The sequence below is a fragment of the Lutra lutra genome, chromosome 14 (genome assembly GCF_902655055.1).
Source record: "Lutra lutra chromosome 14, mLutLut1.2, whole genome shotgun sequence".
Classification (NCBI taxonomy): Eukaryota; Metazoa; Chordata; class Mammalia; order Carnivora; family Mustelidae; genus Lutra; species Lutra lutra.
In genome coordinates this window covers 72216744-72236641 of record NC_062291.1, presented here as the reverse complement: position 1 = coordinate 72236641, position 19898 = coordinate 72216744, and the positions used below count along the sequence as shown (strand labels likewise).

The 19898-nt window shown below is 46.8% G+C and overlaps 3 protein-coding genes across 11 annotated transcripts in view; 2 read left to right on the top strand and 1 right to left on the bottom strand.

Moving 5' to 3' along the window:
- The window catches only part of CASP7 (caspase 7), a 28307-nt gene extending 23115 nt beyond the window's left edge, over positions 1–5192 (bottom strand). Inside the window, exon 1 of one of the 2 annotated variants that reach the window (XM_047702086.1) lies at positions 5052–5192. The gene's annotated coding sequence lies outside the window, so the exon portion shown is untranslated. Of the gene's footprint in view, positions 1–4308; positions 4449–5051 lie in introns of those variants that run through there. The other variant, XM_047702085.1, reaches the window with a different exon arrangement.
- Positions 3333–6452, top strand: LOC125084414 (progesterone receptor-like). Its single transcript, XM_047701639.1, has 4 exons — positions 3333–3495; positions 3911–4107; positions 4403–4772; positions 4812–6452. Exons 1-4 carry the CDS (start codon positions 3333–3335, stop codon positions 5234–5236), a joined length of 1155 nt encoding a protein of 384 aa, XP_047557595.1. The 3' UTR covers positions 5237–6452.
- Positions 6453–10383: 3931 nt separating this feature from the next.
- Positions 10384–19898, top strand: part of NRAP (nebulin related anchoring protein) — a 69742-nt gene continuing 60227 nt past the window's right edge. For all 8 annotated transcript variants that reach the window (XM_047702303.1, XM_047702304.1, XM_047702300.1 and 5 more), the window contains exons 1-5: positions 10384–10638; positions 10966–11060; positions 11639–11726; positions 15916–16020; positions 18719–18823. In XM_047702303.1, the coding sequence (XP_047558259.1) occupies positions 10567–10638; positions 10966–11060; positions 11639–11726; positions 15916–16020; positions 18719–18823 (465 nt within the window). In that variant the 5' untranslated portion in view covers positions 10384–10566. The remainder of the gene's footprint in view (positions 10639–10965; positions 11061–11638; positions 11727–15915; positions 16021–18718; positions 18824–19898) is intronic.

Below are 19898 nucleotides of genomic sequence, written 5' to 3'. Positions count from 1 at the left end.
ACATGTTTGCTGGACAGGACATCTCTGCCCAGTGCCCAGCTTGCTAATAATCAGTCCTCAGAATTCAGCTAAAATGGCAGCACCACAGGGCAATCTGCCTTGAGGACACCTATCGCATCAGCTCCCCCCACCCCCATTTTCTTTATTTGTCTTTTGTTTTCACTCTGCTTATTGTTTAGCTCAAACAAGACAGTTCTAAGCTCATCCCAGCAGAAGCCCCCAACACACAGAAGGTGCTTACTGAATAAATATTAATTGACTGGAGCGGTTAGAAACCAACGGCCCAAAGGAAAAGAAACAGCTAAAAGTGATGCAGCCGGTTTGAAGAAGAGGCATTGTCATGTCACCGTGCAACTTCCCTTAGGGGTGAGCTGGAGAGTGAGGAGGGAACCAAGAGGGAGGGAGGGTCCCCCACTGGCTCTCTCCAAGGACTATGGGAAGCCAGGTGGCCATCTTGTTTCTCAAGACCCAACCCGAGTGTCCGGTTGGTGGCGGTTAGATTTTTCAGATTAGAGTGCAAAACTTTCTTGAAAACAGAGATTAGGGCGCCTGGGTGGCTCAGTGGGTTAAGCCGCTGCCTTCAGCTCAGGTCATGATCTCAGGGTCCTGGGATCGAGTCCCAGGTCGGGCTCTCTGCTCAGCAGGGAGCCTGCTTCCCTCTCTCTCTCTCTCTCTGCCTGCCTCTCTGTCTACTTGTGATCTCTCTCTGTCAAATAAATAAATAAAATCTTTAAAAAAAAAACAAAAAAAACAAAACAAAAACAGAGATTAACCTCATCCCTGGATCAGAGAAGCATAAACCCAGGCATGCGGAAACACTCAATAGTTTTTATTTCATCCCTTTTATATAGACCGAGTTACTTTTCCATAGGGATTGTCCTTAGCAAAGCACAGAAATATTTTAAAAATTAGCAAGTTAGAGTTGGACAAAATCCATCAGAAAAGGACGCTACCTTCGGCTTGTGGTATTTAAGCCTCAGGCCTTTTGCTGATGCTGTCTTCAAGGCTGAGTCTAGGACATACGATGATAAAACAAGGGGACCAGTTTTTTAAGAAAGGACAACCCTAAGCAAAACAGCTCCTAAGCAAGCCAGACATTGGTTCTGATGTTGGGGGAGCGCTGAGAAGAGTTTTGGTGATTCCTCTTCATTCATTCAGTGAATGTTTACTGGGGGTCTGACACATCAGGCTGGGTGCTAGAAGTCAGGGATGCAGCTGCGGGCACAGTGACTTGGTGCTGCCTTGATAGGGCTTTGAGAAAAGGATGGCATAGATGTCACGCTGCCACTGCAGTGAGTGTCACGAGGAGCCACTATCTGTGGTCACGTGAGGGAACTGGACTTAGCCTTAGAGGAATTCGGGAAGGTTCTCAGGGGAGGGGATATTTGACCTGAGGTCTGAGAAGGGGAAGCCGAGAGGGTGGGGACGGGGCTCTGCAGGCAGAGGGGAGCTGCACACATGCTACATCAGAGCAGGGGTGAAGCTGAAACTCCTCTTCCTTCCCAGCCATGTGGATGGGACTTTGGACTTCCCCACTGGGACATAAAATTCAGGGCTTTCCAGAGCTCTTCCTCCAAACACGAGGCCACAGGGGTCTTCTGTGTCTCCACTTCCTAGACAGTGGGGACAGCAAACGTTCAGTGACTTTCGGACTCCTATGAGGCTGGGCTTCATTTCTGGGTAAAATAAAGTTCACCCGGGACATGGGTGCTGACCCAGCGGGTGCCTAATCCTGGCCACATCATTTCGGTCAAGCCCAGACTTGGTGTTGACCCCGCATTTCCACTCACTCTCGGAGCCCACCAAGAAAATCCAGGCCTATCTCACCTCTGCTGCGCCTGGAGAGGGCAGAGACTCTGTTGTTTTCTGGTGTCTGTCGCCTTTGTAGGGCTCAGGCTGCCAAGACAGTTAGTCATGGAATGGCTGCTGCTCATGTGTGTCTTCAGTGAAAGGTGTCTATCTTCTCTTTAAATGAATCAATATGTGATGCTCAGAAAGCATTAGATATTTTATTTTATTTATTTGACAGAGATCACAAGTAGGCAGAGAGGCAGGCAGAGAAAGAGGGGGAAGCAGGCTCCCCGCTGAGCAGAGAGCCCGATGCGGGACTCTATCCCAGGACCCCGGGATCATGACCTGAGACGAAGGCAGAGGCTTAACCCACTGAACCACCCAGGCGCCCGCTCAGAAAGCATTAGAGCTGCCAGGAGCTCGGTGTAAGCCCTCTACGTTAGCTATTGCCATTCTTGTTGTCACTAGAATCTTGTTGTCACTAGAATATCTGCAGACTGAGAGTGTATCTTAATCATCCTTTTCTTCTTCTAGTCATAGAAAAGTGCCCAGTACACAGTGGGCACTCAATAAATATTTTTTGTTCCTTTTTTTAAAAAGGATTTTATTTATTTATTTGACAGAGACACAGCAAGGGAAGGGACACAAGCAAGGGGAGGGTCAGAGGGAGAAACAGGCTTCCCGCTGATCAGGGAGCCCCACGCAGGGCTTGATCCCAGGACACTAGGATCATTACTTGAGCTGAGAGCAGACACTAATGACTGAGCCACCCAGGCATCCCCCACCCCCAATTTTTTTTAAGAGAGGGAAGGTGGGGGGTTGGCAGAGGGAGAGAAAGTCTTAACCAGGCTCCACACCCAGCCCTGAGGCTGATGCAGGGGCTGGAGCCTGAGATCCTAAGACCCTGATTCGAGGCCAAATTGAGTCAGATGCTTAACAGACTGAGCCACTCAGGCACCCCAATAAATACTTCCTTATAAATGTTTTAACTAAAACGTACTTAAAATGTTTAAGTCATTCAGTGCCCCAAATAAACTGTTGATACAGGACAGACAACACAACCACGTTCAGAGCCCAGTCAGGGGAGGGGCAGATCAGGAGTTAAACTGGCTCCTCCATCGATTAGCCATGGGGCCTTGAACAAAGTGCTCCATGTCTCTGAGCCTCAGCTTCTTCATCTGTGAAATGGGAAGATAACGATGCCCACACCACAGGCTGGCTGTGGGGATGAATGGAGAAATGCACGTCAAGTGCTAAGCCCAGTGTAGCACATTCTAGATGTTCAACAATTATTCCTCATTATCACCACTGTTGGCAGAACTCAAGACTAAAAAGTATTCAGCTGTCAACCTTCACCTATATTTTAAAATCACATCCACATCTTAAGCAGCTTTTGTGGAGAAAAAAAAAATTCCTCTAGCGATGATTTCTAAACACATTTTCATAGGCAACTGGTAGGCACTTCTGGTCGGAAATCACTTCGCGGCTATATCCTGAACTGGTTTTTTTTTTTTTTTTTTTTTTTTCCCATGGGCGGGAGGATGGACTCATTGCAGCTGCTTCCTCTGAAATGTGACCTAACACAACCTGCACCCACTCTTGCCCCCGTGGAGACAATCCCCCCGAAGGCTCAAAGAGAAGCTGCCCTGATGGCCTCCACCGTTCACCGTTGGCACTTGGAGAAGGAGCTCTGCTGGCACGCGAGTACCCCCATCGCCAGAGGCTCACAGCCCTGCTACAGGCTGGCTCCTTCCTCCCATGTTGCAGAAGAAACATGGGATTCTTCAGAGTTTAAGGAACCTGCCCCGGGGCCGCACAACTAACAGGAAGCAAAGGTGGATTGTGAACCCAGGTGAGGGCTGTCTATGCAGGCTGAAGTTCAGGAGCCCCTGAAGGAGGAAACAGCCTTTAAGTAAACAAAGTTCAGGGCCACGCAGTCCACCAGAGCAATGACAAACTCAATACAAAGGTCGCCTGGGGTCCTGCCTTTTTTCACTTCCTCCAGGGATCTTCAAGAGCCCTGCACCTGCGGCCCTGGCCAGGCTGACAGCAGCTCCCGCACACGGAGCCCAGACCGAGGCACTGCCCTGTGCGCCATCGCCTCCTTCCATCCTCGCAGCGACCCTCAGCCCGCGGTCACCACCGTTCCCATTTAACGGACAGGCAGAGGGAGGCCCACAGCTGACAAACTGGGGCGCGGGGACCGGCGCTCAGACAGCCCTGGGGGCGCTCGCTGGCCAGCCCGGCGAGATCACGATCCCCTATCGCCGGTCTCAATCCACGCCCCCTTTTCCAAATCCCGCGGCCAGCCGGGAAGTGAGGACCTGCGGAGCCGAGCAAGCGGTGCCCGGCCCTCTCCCCAAAGTGTCGGCGCAGGCCGGCCGAGGGGGGCGGCTCGGGGGTTGGTGATGGGAGGAGCGCCGGGCTGGGTGGGAGGGAGGCGGCGGGCAGAGGCCGGGAAAGAGCGCGCGCGGCTCGGGCGGAAGGGGCGCGAGCGGAGGCGGGGGCCGAAGTTACCGTGTCCGCCGCGGCCGGGCTGCCCGAGCTGGCGTCCGTCTCGGTCCCTCGGCGGCGAGGGTCTGGGCCGCCCCAGCGAAAGCGAAAGTAAAAGGCCGGGCGCGACAGGAGGAGGAGTCGCGCGGGGCAGGGGCCCGGGCCCGGCTGGGCCACGGGCGCCGCCTCCCTCTCGCGCCGGTGCGCTCCCCGGAGTCGCCCGCGAGCCCAGCGCCGCCGCTCCACCGCGCGTCGGGTCCGGGGAGGGCGCCCCCTGCGGGACCGGTCGCCGGGTCTGCACCGTGGCCCGAGCGCGCCGCCCGGGGGGAAGGCGCGCTGGCGGAGTTGGCCGCGTCCCGGGAGAGCGCGCTGGGTGAAGTTTGCCGACAGCTCTACGACCCCGACGCCGCGCTCACAGCCCCTGGGGGGAGCACCTTCTGCACCCCCGGCGGTGGTCGGACTGATCCGGAAGCGCGCTCTGCAGACCGGCCGCGCGCACAGTCCCAGTCGCGCACGCGGAGGAGCGCGCTGCGGGGACTTCGCGGCGCTCGACGACGACCCGGCGCTGGCTAGGGGCGCCCCTCCTTCTCTCCTGCTGCTGCTGCTCCCCCGTCTGCACCTCCCCTCGGGCTTCCGCACCAGTACCCGGAACCCAGCCCCACAGCCAGAGGGCTTCTCCCCAGCCAGGCCCCCGACCCCAGTCTGTGCTCTTGGCGCCCCAACCCTGGGGAGGAGGGGTGCTCGGCGCCCGCAGAGGCTGAAGTTACCTTCTCCGGGGCCGGGCTTCTGGGGCCAGCCGTGGAGTCGCGGGTGGGTTTCCCGTGTCCGCTCTGGGGGCGCCTCGGTTCGCGCGAGGACGGTAGGCGAGTTCTCTCGCAGGCGAGTTCCCGCCTCGCAACTGGGCGAACTTGTCCGGAGGAAGCGCCAGAATCAGTCCCGCTGTGTTTATTGAGCGCCCCCAAGTGTCAGCCGCTGGGCATGGGGCCCTGACTGTCCAACGTGGGAGGGACCCTGCACTTCCGCGCTCCCACCTCGCTCCTACCCCTACAGCCCCGCATAGGTGCACGAACGCGCGCGCGCACACACACACACACGCACCACTCACACTTTTGCCTTTCTTCACCCTTGGGCCTCCAACCGGCGCCTCCAAAGCCTTTCTCTCCCAGGCTCCTCAGGACCGCAACTAATTAACTCGGTCACACTGCCGTGTGATTTTGTGATTTTTGTGATTTTTATCGATACCAGAAATAATTGCTTTTAAAGAACTTTTTACACCTTGAATCTCTCATGGCGTGAGATCAGGCAAGAACCACATCTTGTTCTTTGTGTTTGCGGACTTCACCCTGCGCCTCAGACTTCAGGATTGTCTCTAGAATCTTGCCAGGTAAGGACACTTCCTTGGTTTAAGGAAGACTGGCAGCAGGTAAGGGTCAGGGCATAATTATAATTTATTAACTTCAGCAAAAATCTCTAATTCCTGAATATTTTAAACAGTTACACTATTTCCCATGTGGCCAATGCAGTAGGCTGAAAGTTGGTGTCCACTGCACCCCTATTAATATGCTGAAACTTAATGCTCAAAGTGCTGGCATCTGACATCAGGAGTTATGGGTGGGGCCCTAGTGAGGAGGATTAGTGCCCTTATCTTAAAAAAGGCTGGACAGAGCTTTCTAGTCCCTTCTACCCTATGAGGACATAGGCAGAAGTTGCTGTCTGCATCCCCAAGGAGAGCTCTTACCACAACCTGGTTATGCTGGCACCCTAACCTTGGACTTCAAGCCTCCAGAACACTGAGAATTAAGTTCCTGGTGTTTATAAGCTACGTGGTCTGTAGTATTTTGTTAGAGCAGCCCACACAGATTAAGACAAATTGTGTTACTCTAGCATCTGTATTTCTGAAATGTGTGTGATAACAAAGTCTTGTAGACACTAAGATAATTTACGTTCTAAAGGAATTCAATTGCAAATCATTTAAGAAATGAAAAGTCCCTACAGTAAAGAAAATTCATTACTGATTTATACATTTAAGTTTGAAACACAGTGTTAGATTTTGGAAGGGGCCTTAACAACTAATCCCTGTGCTCATTTCGTAGATAAAGAATCTGAGACTCGGAGAAGTGGCCTGTATCACAAATTTGCTAGTGGCAGAACCAGGATCAGGTTGCCTTTAAAAAAAAAAAGAATTTTCCTTCTCCTTCTTGTCCTTTCCTGGAGAATCAGGCTCTTACAGAGGCTTCTCCAGTGCCCAGCTACTGCTATGCCTGGTAGCCAGTAGTACCCAGCAACACTGACATTCCTTCAGATGGTTTTATAGCAGAATTCTTCCCTTGAGATAACTTCCTATGAACAACTCTCTCTGGCACCCAGAGGGTAGACTTCCAGAAAGTTCTAGAGGACAGATTTCTAGGAGTTCCTCCAGCGTGACACCACAGTGACTTTTCTGCCATCTAGTGAGCCACAGACATCCTCTCTTCAGCAAGGTTTGGATCTTGGTCCTGAGGTGGGGAAAGGAGGGGGGGGTTCTGTATCTCAGCTCTAAGTAGGGGTAGCAGCATGTTATGTTATGTGTTGTTATGTGTTGTTACGTGTTGTTATAGGCCGCCCACCGTGGTAATTACTTCAGAATAAAACATTTGACTTTACTGGCTCACTCAAACCCTCGCTCCTGCCTTGTGGAAGCCCTCCCCAAATAAACTGTGCATCCAAGTCCTCACCTCAAGCTCTGCTTTTGGGAGAACCTAAGCTAAGGTAGACACGGCGTAGGAGGAACAGCTCCAGTTTAAGGAAAGTGACAGTGACAGAGCAAAAGGTATGGAGCTTTCTCCTCAGTCTGAATTTGTCATCTCTGCAATTTCAAAACCATTTCACATCCACGGCCCTGGAGGGCACTGGAAATGACTCAGAGCTAGGAAGAATTACCTCATATTCTGGGTGACAGAACCAAGGTACCAGAAACTCTAGACCAGCTGCAGAAATGGGGCCACCGTCAACGGGAGGAAATCGAAGAGATCAATCAGTGCTGTGTTTAAGTTCGAAAAGAAAATCAACCACCCACACATTGAACATGAGAGCCATTAATGTGAAACAAAATGTGAGGGTTTTTCACTGATCACAATCTCCCTATGAGTCAAGACTTAAAAAAAAAAAAAAAAAAAAAAGCCAAAGAAACATGAGGCAGTGTTGGCAGAAGCAACCAAACCAAGGACCAAGACTCTCCACCATCTGGCTTTGGCTTGTGACAACCAAGCCCAAGTCCCCAACGCTCTGTGGGCTGGACAGCATATCAGACATGTGTCAAGAGCCACTTCTGATCCACACAGCTCACCTGTCTTAGGACCTCGGCCTGCCTGTGCTGGCCCAGGCTCAGCAGGGGTGGCAGGCTCTGTGTGGGCTTGCCATCTTCAATGGGGGCATGACCAACAGCATCTTTGGCCTTCTGTTGCCCTTGCTTTTTCCCTGTTGTTGTTGAGCCATAAGATGCTGTGGGACGCCATGGGCATACCCGCAGCATAGACACGTAGGGGAGTTAACACCCAATGGGACAAAACTTTCACCAAACGGAGACAGGGGCCACAGATACGTTCTTCCCCCTTCCTTCCTGTTGCACATGTTCCCAAGGAGCACGGCTCAGAAGATGGTGCTCAAGCAGTCCAAGGCACCTCGCATCAGTTAGCAGCTACTTTGACAATGAACCTTCATACTCAGTGTCACCCCTCTATTTCCTGCCTCCTTGCTTCTGCTCCCTGGGACTACAGTGCTTAATAAAGTCCTTGAATGTAAGCCTTTGCCTCACATTCTGTTTTCTGGGGACTCCGGGCTAAGACCTATTGTCTGAACCAATCCCAAAGGCCACGCTGTTGTGTGCTCGTGGGCTAAGGCTTGGATGGCTTGAGGTAGTCACCGTGGCAAGGGCGAGGGCTCTACCTGATGTGAGGTGGGGTGGGATGGACAAAGGAAAGCTGGCCCATGGTGCTGGCCAGGCAGACAAGGGCTGCGTGGTGCTTACCCCAGCAGTGAGTGGTCACCGAGTTTCTTATAGGGTCCATTTCCAGTTCACTGGGGTGGTTTCTCTGCATGGCTTCTGATACCTAATACCTGCCTTTTAAAAGCAGAAGTGATGGTACAAGTCAAATTCAACCTCTTCGTTCTGGTAATTACGTTTTCAGGAGGGTGAGCCAGAAGCGACCACACACACCTTAGAGAAGTGTTAACATGGCTTTTACCTTAAATGAAATCTGACTGTGATTCCGCATCCCTCTGAATTGGGGCCTGCAGCCAGCCCCACTTCCCAGGTCAGGCCTGAGAAGTCTGGTATAGAGCAGAATGTTCTGGGAAGGCTCCAAGTTTTTGTCCTTTGTTGTTCCCATCCGCTCAAGCTGCCCTGCACCACCTTCCAGAGTGGGAATCTTCCAGAGCCTGGAGTCTCTACCTAGGGTCCCCGTCGTGCTGACAGAAAAGCCTTGGGCCCCACTCTCTATCCTTGGGAACCTCAGACCGCAGCCTCTCTCAGGCTTGTGTCATGTGAATGCTACTTTCTACTTTTCTTCACTTGCTTTGCAGCCTTCCCCATGGCCTTACAACACAAAGAAACTGTGACATCTCTCCACCTGGGGACCCCCCAATGTCACCTCAGCTTTTAGACCAGAGGTCCCTAAGTGGTAGCCTACCCAGGTCCTAGACTCTCAGCTGCCCCCGGCCTGGTGTAATTCCCAGTGTCTCACAAAAAACACGGACTCTGATGTGTAAATGCAAGTATTTGGCTTCTCTGGCAAAGTTTCAGTATTTGGCAGGGCTGGGTACTGATTCCCTCATGACAAGTCGACTGGGACTGAGGAGTGGTTGCTGCCTCAGATGGGGTGTGTGGCCACCCGCTTGGGAAGGTTCCTAATATGATCTGTGACTTCACTTCTGGCTTCCGTAGGCATTTTGGTGAGAGTATTAAATTTGTTTCATTAATTCAGTAAGTACTTATTGAGCATCTCTTCTGTGTCAGGCCTTGTTCTAGGCACTAGAGATAGAAATGACAAAGACCAGGGATCCTGTTTTGATGGAATTTATATTTTGAAGGAGGAGACAGATAATTTTAAAAAGCAGAGATTCTAATATTCAGGATCTCAGGTGGCAGTTCACTGCAATTAAGAACATAAAACAGGGTAAGGCTCGTGGGAGGTAGTTAGCTGAGGAATGGGAACAGGTCAGGTGCCATTTTTTTTAAGCTGTTCCCAGAAGGCTGTTTTAATGTGACACTTAGTGGACACTGAAGATAATGGAGGGGCTAACAAAGCCAAGAGGAGAGGGTTTGTCTTCAAGCTGCCCCACTTCAGGCCCAGGAGGGAAGAGAGTAAACAATCAGAACTTGGAACAGTTCGGGATAACATAGGGGCCAAGACACTGAGCGTTCTAGCATGTTCCTAGTTTTGCATTCTCATAGAAGCTAAACACAAATATCTTGATCAGTTTGCAGCCTCGCTTTAAACCATTAAAAAAAATTTTTTTTTTAGATTTATTTATGTATTTGAGATAGATGTGAGGGGGAGGGACGAAGGGAGAGACTCTTTAGGCAGACAACCCCGCTGAGTGTGGAGCCTAAGACGGGACGGGGCTGCATCTCAGAACCCTGAGATCACGACCTGAGCCACAACCAAGAATTGGATGTTCAACCGACTGAGCCACCCAAGCGCCCTGTGTTGTAAACATTTTTAATAGATAAAGCCAAAATTTCAAATATGGTGTTTACCCTTCCCATGGATTGGATCAATCCTGTTTTATTTCTTATATTTTTGGGGAGCTGGCCTTTCTACTTTAGTCACAGGCCTCACAGAGTGAGCTTTTCTAAATTGGATTGTTGGATGAGTGTATGGCCTATCTCTTTGTATTCTTTTCTTGGGTTATGATCACAGTTCGTGTTAAACTACTACATGCTGCCTAGTCATACACGAGGATTTGGTCACCCACATAAACATGATGCTGTTGTGAGTTCATTTTTCTATTTAGAGAAGCATGTCAGCTAGAAATACCTCCACCTAATGTCCCGGGCGCATGCGTGCTGTGTGAGTCGCCAAAATAGCCCCTTGAGTAAGTGGCAGCTTTAAAAACCATCCAGCTGCTGACTTCAAACTAGAAGGTCAGCAAAGGAAAGTGGAAGTTGGATTTTGAATGATCAAGATCCCCGCGGGGATTGAACTGTGGTCAGGATTTGGGAAACTTGCACAGCTAGCCTGGGACTTTTCCTTGGATTTCTTGCCTGTTGCCTAGATTTGTCTTCTCTCTTCGGATATCAAGATGAATGTGCAGGCTTGCTCTAGGTGTGGGTATGGAGTTTATCCTGCCGAGAAGATCAGCTGTCTAGATCAGGTCAGTGGACATTTCTCGGCCTTTGGAAATAATAACCAATATGGTAGATTTATCTTCTTACAGAGGGATATGTAGGGTTTTTTGAACCATCAAAAGAAGATGCATTTCTCATCTTTCTTCAGTTCTACTCATTTCTATCTCTGTCTTCTATGTTTCTTTGGGAAAAAAAAGGTTATTCATTCATTTAACATATTATAGTCATGTTTGTGTCTATGTGTGTGTACATTACCATTTTATCTCTAAGGATCCATTTTTACCTGGAAATGTATAAGAATCCTGAGTTTGGAAGAAAAGGTAATTTTGCCACATCTTCTCTATGATTTCTAGATCTGGCATAAAGCATGTTTTCACTGTGAAGTTTGCAAGATGATGTTATCGGTGAATAACTTCGTGAGTCACCAGAAAAAGCCGTACTGTCACGCGTAAGTGTTTGGTGCCCGCCTCCACCACTTCTCGAGTTTTATTTATTTTTCAACAAGTAGCCAATCAGAGTTTCCAATCACACAGCCCAGAGTTAAATCCAAGAAATATCTTCCCCAAAGTTTTCATTTACATAAAATCACTGACGAGCCCTAAGGCAGGATTTTATGCAAAGGACAGAAAGTTGGAATTTTCAAATTTCTTCCAAGTAAAAAGTCAAATCTATCTGCTATAACCACATGTCAAATCATTAGTACTGTGCAGAACAGTGTAATTGCCATAGATATGCCTAAAGAGCTTTAATTTTTTTCTTTTAAATAATTCCAGAATCCATTTCTATATTTTTTTTCCTGAAAGTTTTTAAGTGGCCGTTTCCAGTTAGATTTGGTCTTGTAGTAATATATACTAAATTTATTTGATTTCCTTTTTTTTTTTCCTTTAAGACATTGCCTGGAAAGTCATAAACTTAATTATTAAGTTTTATATTTATCAACTTAAAAAATGACTATACCTTTAGGGATACTCAATCATCTTGGGTAAAAGTACATTTCTAATTTTGGTTTATGTCTATTTTTTCTAGCCATAACCCCAAGAACAACACTTTCACAAGTGTCTATCATACTCCATTAAATCTAAACGTGAGGAAGTCCCCAGAAGCCATCCATGGGGTAAGTGACTTAATTTTGAACTTCAAAATAGCCTTTGAAGAAAATTTCTTACCTCAGGTTTTTAAGTGTCTGTGTCAACATTGAACCTGCTCATGTTTTTCATTTAGAGGCGCAAAATGTATTTAAGTAACAGATATTGCTCTTTGTCCTACCACAATGTAAGGTAGGACCCAAGATAATCCAGCTTGAATATCTGACGCCTTTGTAATCTCTGCCTGCCAGCTCTGTTCACATTGATGATGGTTTACCCGGCAAACCCTGTACCCAGTAGGTGCCTAATAACCCAAAAGTTTATATAGCTGGAACACAGTACAAGAGCCTTTCCTTACTTTCTCCCATGATTATTTTGATATAGAAAATTAAAAACCTCTAGTTCCACACTCTTAAAATCTCTCTGAATTCAGGAGTGTTTACCATTACTAGCAGTTTCTCTTTCCCCTGGGGGCAGGGGTAGGTCAGAGATAATTTGATTTGGAAGTGATGTTGGGATAGACCAGGTAGCCTTGTTAATACACCAACCTCTTTTGAAAAACCAACAATGGGGTCTTGTCAAATAGCTAGGGATGGCTTGGATGCCTGCATTTATTAAGATGATGACTCATTTCACTTTTTTCCCCCTGCCCCACAGAAGCTGCTCTGTGGGATGGAGCTAACAACTTTCTAAAATTAGAACATTGCACAGGAGGTGGAAGTCTGTTAGAGATCTGCCCTCCTCACGTCACCTTGCCTCAGACTGCCTCTCCGGCTGGCCCAGGCCGCCGGTTTCCTCAGGAAAACGTGTGTTGGAGGGAGCTTCCCCCACACCTCCTGCCAAACAGCTTATTTTGCTAAGAGCCCTGGACTCATTGTGAGCTTATTATTTTTTTCAAGATGCTTATGTAACGTTTACTGCACAATCATTTAATTCACTTAATACACATGACTGCCCACTAGGGTAAGTACTATTGTTATCTCACTCTGCGGATGAGGAGCCCGAGGTGCCGAGCTGCTTAAACATCACTGATTTCGAAGGATTTGCAAACCTTAAGAATTCACAAGCAATCTTACATTACTGAGAGCATTCGTTCTATGGGGATCTTGTTCTCCTCTCTTGATGTCTAAGGGCAGCTACCCAAAACTGTAATGAATACTGAGTGTAGCTCTTACTTAAACAGAGGACCTCATGTGGGACTCTTCTCCTGGGCTCTTTCTCTATCTTATCTCATTTCTTCTTCGCAAGAATCCTCTGTAATATTACCGTTTTACAGCCGAGGAGGCTGAGGCTCGGAGAGGTTAAGTAATCTGCCTAGTTTTACCCAGATACTGGAGTGGGTACAAATCCAGATCTATCGGACTCTAGAACGCTTACCCTAAACTGCTCCATTGGCCTATTTCTATGCACATAGCATAAACTGTCCAGGAGGAGAAAAGCATTTGTTTACGTTAATGAAAATCCAGACGTTTCTACCATTGGATAGCCAGGGTTTTACAGATTCAACACCAGGAGAAGTACTTACACCATCCGAGTGCTGTTTGTAGGTATAACACACTCTACAACAAGATCCCGAATGTCTTTACTTTTCCACGCCACGCTAGCTCCTAACTGGCCTGTCCCTACCTTCCAATCATACAACAGGTCGCACAATGTTACCTTTCTTTGAGGTGGTAGTGGATTCATTCTCTTTTTACTGTGTGTGACAGGCCCGAGCTGGAGTGAGAATTGTGCTGGTTCTGGTGCTAGCCACAGACAGTGATGTGAACTTACCGGGACGCGTGTGTGTGTGCGTTTGTTTGCTTCTGTGCGAATATGTGTGCGTGCGTATGCATATGGTTGTGCGTGTATGGGGAGCGTATGTATGTGTGGGTGTAGGTGTGAATAGGCATTCACGGACACACATATGTGTGTATGTGGTGCGTGCATATACCCATGTGCATATGCATGCCCATGTGTGCATATGTATATGTGTGTGTGGTGTGTGTGTGTGTGTATGTGTACGTCTCTGTGTATATTTTTGTGTACATGGTATGTGTGTGTATACATGCATATTTGTGTGCATGTGTGTGTATGTGTGTGTTATGCCAAACAATTGGCTGTTGAGATCACTTTCTCCTTCTTCCCCATCAGGAAAAATTTCAAATGGACAGCTGTGCCCCTTCTAGGCCCTGGGTCTCATAGGCACCTGAGGAAGTGGAATGGATGACTTTTTTGCCTAACTCTTGCATCTCTGAGTTTGCCAATTGAGTAAAAACAAATTCATTGCACTTGTGCTAAAGGAGGGAAAAAAAGGGATGCTTCAGTGATGGTAATGAAGGAGAAAAGGAAAGTTTGAGCTGGCATTCAAAGTAGGCTGACAGTTTTGTGTTTCCTAAATGTCACCCGTTTAAAAATAAATAAATGTCTAAGCCAAAATTTCCTGTTTGGTAGGTGTGCATGGAATTTTTAGGAAAAGAAAACATCTAGATTCTCTTTTATTTAGCGAGGGGATTTCAGCTTTTAATGCTTCTTCCTTACCCTAATAGCGACACTTACTATTTTTCCCCTTCTTCCTACTTCCTCAGAATAATCCAGAATCTCATGAAAAGTCTCTGGGGAGGCAGGCACTCCCCAGTGATGGATTTGTTCCATGGGTGGAGAACAAGCAAATAAGTCTTTCTATCTATTTTGATCATGCGATTCTGATTCCTTAAGGCAATGGCTCTCTAGGAGGGCAATTTTATTCCTCACAGGACACTTGTGATGTCTGGGGATGTTTTAGAATGTCACAGCTGGCAGGGAGGGGTACTGTGGGTATCTGATGGGCAGGGAGCAGCTATGCTGCTAAACATTGTGCCATGCCAAGGACAGGGCCCAGGAGAAAGACTTAACTGGCCTCCAGTATCAGCAGTGTTGCCACCCAGAAATGCTGCCTTCAGTCTATGTCACGTTTGTGGTAGTTTCTCAAAATCCAGGGGAAGAAGCAGGTAAAGCACTCTCAATTTCTATATTTAAAAGTACACATATTGTAGCTGCACTGGGTGGTAGCCAGCCTAGAAATTCGATGAGAGGAAGTGCCTTTCGTGTGGAAATAGAATTCCTAGATTCTAAGCCTGGCTCTGATTACCTGTTGAATGATTGAATGACTTTGGTAAGGTCACTTCTTTGCCTTCAGTTTCTTTCTTCATCTGTAAAATCCATGATTTCAATTTCCACTTGTAAAAATCGTAGGTTTCTGGGCCCATTTTAGACCTCATTATTATGATATCTGGGTTGGGACCTAGGACCTTTTGATTTTTTTCTTTTACGGCGGGTCCTTCTTATGTTATCTTTAAGAACTCTTGGCTTACACCCAAGGCTCTGAAGATACCATCGTAATGTCAGTTCCGCCCAAATTGATCTACATGTTCACAGTAATTCCAGTGTAAGTCTTGGCATTTTTCGTAGAAATTAACCTATAGATTCTAAAAATGATGTGAACCATACGAAGATTCTAGAATAGCCAAGAAATTCTGAAGAACAAAATGGAAGGACTTCAGTTATGAGATTTCAAGATTTACTACCAAAGGAGTAGTCATGAACTTAGCGTAGTATTGCGTAAGAATAGACCAGCTAGTGGAAAGCAACCCAAGGTCCAGAAATAGAGCTGTGCCTATGCGGTTACTTGGATTATGACAGATGTGCCACTGCAGTCCAGTGTGGCAAGGACGATCTGGAGTTATTGGATATTTGCATGGAAAAGAATGGACCTGGACCCCTACCTCACACCTGTACACAAAAACTAACTCAAGATGTATTACAGGTCAAGATAGGAAAGGTAAAATTATAAAGCACAGGGGAACATATACATGAGTCTGGGGAGCCAACCTGTTAACCAAGTTCCCCAGGTGATTTTCACACAGACTAAAATTAAGAACCACTACTCTGGTATCTAGCGTTTTCTGAGGTTACTCTAACCTGAATACTGGGTGTCGTGTGATAAGTTCATTGAGACCCTCAGTCTTTTTAATTACACTGCTAGCTAGAGCTTTGCACACTGCAGGGGCTCTGCACGCCTCACCTGGCTCGTGGAGCTGGTGAAGCCACAGTGCGACAGACCGACCCAGTGTGTGTCTTTGTGCACTTACGAAGCTTTGCCTTTGCGATTTAGAACAATCCCTCCGATTTAACTCTATGTTGTCTATTTTCCTTCTCTTCTCCGATGGAAACGTTACTGACAATGTCTCCGTGGTGCAGATTGATGACCAAGATGAGGGCGGACAGTTTAAGTCAGTTTTTCACTGGGACATGAAATCCAGGGATGGAACAGCTGCACCTAACGGGCAGCCCCCGATAAACGAGGTGAGAGGAGACGTGTGACCAGGTTTGGGTAAAAGGGAAGAGAACCACGCACTCTGCAAGTGAGACGCATCATGAGTATTACTTCTAGAGAAATGGATTAGGCTTTCATTTACCCACTTTGTGATTCCAGCTGTCTACAGAAGACATCCCGCAGCCTGTCGTGGGGTCATCTCCACTGTTTCTGCTTCCAGCCCAAACCCACTAGTCAGTTTTTCCCTTCCAACTACTGTGTTTCTGTCCCTGGGAACCACGGCTGCCCTTCCTCCCTCTGATACTTCCCTCAGCTCTGCCCCTTCTCCTGCATTTCACTCTCCCTGCTCCAATCCACATCAGCTCCTGCCTGGACCTTCGCTAGGGCCCCCTGGATGGCCTTCTCCCTTCTGGCTTTGCCTCTGTCCAGCCTGTCCAGTGACCTTCGTCACGCACAGCTTCCTAGATGGCCCTAACTTACTCTTCCTGCCCTCTGAGAATTTATGCTCACTAGGGAGAGTCTCATCATTTCAAAAGTCCTCAGCCATTTACTTTTCATTATACACATAATATTTGTGTTTTCCTTGTTGTGTAAAAAAAAAAATAATCCGAAGTACAAAGCTAACCCCTTGTGCACCGTCTCCAATCAGTCCCTCTAGAGAGGGACCTGTATATTCGTTCAGACTTGACTCAATTACAAATATAGATCTATGTCATCTGTCTCTTAGTAATCCCATTGGAATACGACCACCGCCATGTACTGAGGGGCCTTTGATGAATTATTTAACCATTCTTTTCTTTGGCTTTCTCATCTGTAAACTGAACTTCTGACAATTCCTGACTCACAGAAAAATGGCGAAGGTTAAGAGAGTATATAAATGTAAAGACCTTAGAACAATGGAAGGCACAACAAATATTAGCCATTATTTTCGCTGAAAATTGCATATGTATATTGCAATTGCATATTATATGTATTATATGCATGCATTATATGTATGCATATGCATACATATTGCCTATGTATATTTCTATTGGGATATTTCTATTTTTTCCCTATGAAACAGCATGCCTTGTTTTGCAGCTTATATTTTTCAGTCAACAAATATCTTGGAGATATTTCTGTGTCAGCCTCCTTTTAAGTTATTTTGGATGGATATGTCATGAATGCAACCATTAAGAATGGATGTATCATGCTCTTCTGTTGATGGGCAGGATTCTTTCCATTTTTTTTTTTTTTTTCTATTATGAAGTTGCAGTGGACATCCTGTGTGTGACCTCTTTTGGACACAAATGAGTGTTTCTCTAGAACAGGTAATGGAAAATGAAAGGACACATGCCTTTTAATTTCCATGGCTGCTGTCAAATTGCACTCTGAAATGGCTGTGCATTTGATATTCCTACAGGCAGAGGATGGGAAGACTTATTCCTCCATACTCTCACTGATCCTTGGTATTTCCAGATAAAAGTTTTTGACAATTTTTTTTATCTTGTCGTTTTAAGTTAAATTTCCCTGATTGCTAGTATGGTTGAGCATATTTTCACATATGAACTATCTGTCTTTCTAGATCTCCAAAGCATGGTTCTACCCAACCTGTTCAATTTGCCCTACGTCTAGCCCACTTGGCTCCCATCTCTTCCCCCCGAATTCCAACCAAACCCATCTCCTTATGGTCTTTCACATGAAGCCCATCATTGCCTTCATGCTTTTATTCACGGTAGCTCCCACTCCTGGAATTTATGCAACAAATATTTCTCGAGTCTTATGTGCCAGGTGCTGTTCCAGGCTATTAGAATACATCAATAAGCAAAACTGATGGAAATCCCTGTCTTCATGGAACTTACCTTCCAGAATGGATGTCCTTTCTCCTTTTGCCCCTGTTAACTGACCTCAGCCTTGACCAGCTCAGTTCCATCTTCCTATCCAGAATGGGGTCCATCACATACAGATCGCTTCTTAAAACCTCATGTTTGTCATCAATACAGTACACTTAAGCACACAGACATTTTCTAATCATTACTTGTTTCCTGTGTTGGTTTCATGTCCCTATGGAGGCCACAGATATCTTAAATAAGGAACTGCCTTCTCTGTTTTTTTTTTTTTTAAAGATTTTATTTATTTATTTGACAGAGAGAGATCACAAGTAGACGGAGAGGCAGGCAGAGAGAGAGAGAGAGAGGGAAGCAGGCTTCTTGCTAAGCAGAGAGCCCGATGTGGGACTCGATCCCAGGACCCTGAGATCATGACCTGAGCCGAAGGCAGCGGCTTAACCCACTGAGCCACCCAGGCGCCCTGCCTTCTCTGTTTTTGGCTTTTCTTTTCCCAGTGTTAATTGCTTATCCCAATATTAGGCACATGACAAGTAGTAGGGTTTTGCATCATGTCTGAATCATGCTGGTTTAGCTCGTATTGCCTGTCCATAGCAACTCCCCACTGGCTCAGTCTAGGTACAGTGATGAGCCAAGAAATGCCAAGTTACATTTGAAATCCTTCTAGAATATAAATGACTCCCAGAAAGTTCTACTTTTTAGGATATTGGATTATTTTCTAGGTGAAAAAGTTGAACATTTCTTTTAGCTGAGACCCACCATAGGCCACTAGGAGTTTATAGTTTTTAGAGAATTTCTCTTATGTTGACAGTGTATGTGAGCATTGCTAAGAGGGTGGGGTAGGTCTTACCAACCAAATGTGTGGGGTATGTGTTTATGCATTTGTGTGTTTCCTTTATAGAGAGCCTATTGGATTGGGTATGGGGAAGGGAATGCTTGGTGCCCAGGAGATCTGCCAGAACCCGAAATCGTAAGGATGGTTGAGGCCCGAAAGTCTCTTGGTGAGGTAAGGGCTTTAGAACTTATTCTAGGAATGAGTTTGAATGTTTCTTTATCTTAAGATTGTGCTAGACTACCGGCCTCTCCCCTAAAGATTACCATGTCCCAACCCCAGGAACTGTGTATCTGTTACATTACTGGCCAAAGGGACTTCGCTGATATGATTAAGTTAAGGATCTGGAGATAGGAATGTTACCCAGGATCGAAAGGGTGGATGAATATAATCACAAGGGTCTTTTATAAGGAGGGAGGCAAGATGGCCAGAGTCAGAGACAAGGTGATGTGATAACAGGAACAGAGGTCAAAGCCATTGGGAACCAGACACTAAGAAATGCAAGTGGTCTCTAGAAAAGGTAAAGAAATGGAGTCTCCTTGAGAGCCCCCAGAAAAGACCAGCCCTGATAGCCCATTTTAGACTCCTGCCCCCTAGCCTGGTAAGGGAGATTTTATTAGATTTTCATGTAGAGAAAGCAGTTTTGGCCCAGACTGTGGAAGTCCTTAACGATTTACACACAGTACCTTCTGGTTCTCTCCACACACCCTGGGCACTTGCCCTTTGAAGAAACCACTTTGGAAACCATTTTAGGTCTTTAGTGACTTAGCCTTTAGCAGATGGAAAGAAAACAGAGACACAAATGCTAGGAGCCATGTCTCAGTAGGAAGACTAATCATCAGCGATATTCAAAAAGTGAGAAGGGAAGCCTAACACTTCATTCTCAATGCTGTAGAACTAATTCTAGCAGACAAGTTATAGAAAAGACTCCCAACATTAACTGCTGCATTATCATACAAGCCTTTGAGTCAAAGGGGTGGTGCTCTCTTTGGGTCCCTTGGGTTGGGCCAGGTTCCACACAATTTGATATAAGCACTGAAGGGGAATCCCCTTGACCTGGAAAATAGGATTTCTTTAGTGTTGAAAGTGCTATTCAAGTCACCAATGGAATAACATTTTTGAATTCACTCCAGGTGATTGAAATGGTTTCTAACTACCTTATAAATTCAGTTGCATTGATTCTGATGATGCTCACAGTTACAGTTTGTTCATTCTTATCTGATATCATATTGGTTCTCATGCTGATATT

What these genes read in the sequence shown, in the direction of transcription:
- LOC125084414 (XM_047701639.1), top strand. Translation starts at nt 3,333, where the DNA reads ATGGACTCATTGCAGCTGCTTCCTCTGAAATGTGACCTAACACAACCT. An exon ending in ATCCCGCGGCCAGCCGGGAA is followed by an intron (nt 4,108 to 4,402) that starts GTGAGGACCTGC and finishes CGAAAGTAAAAG; the next exon opens with GCCGGGCGCGACAGGAGGAG. An exon ending in GAAGCGCGCTCTGCAGACCG is followed by an intron (nt 4,773 to 4,811) that starts GCCGCGCGCACA and finishes GCGGAGGAGCGC; the next exon opens with GCTGCGGGGACTTCGCGGCG.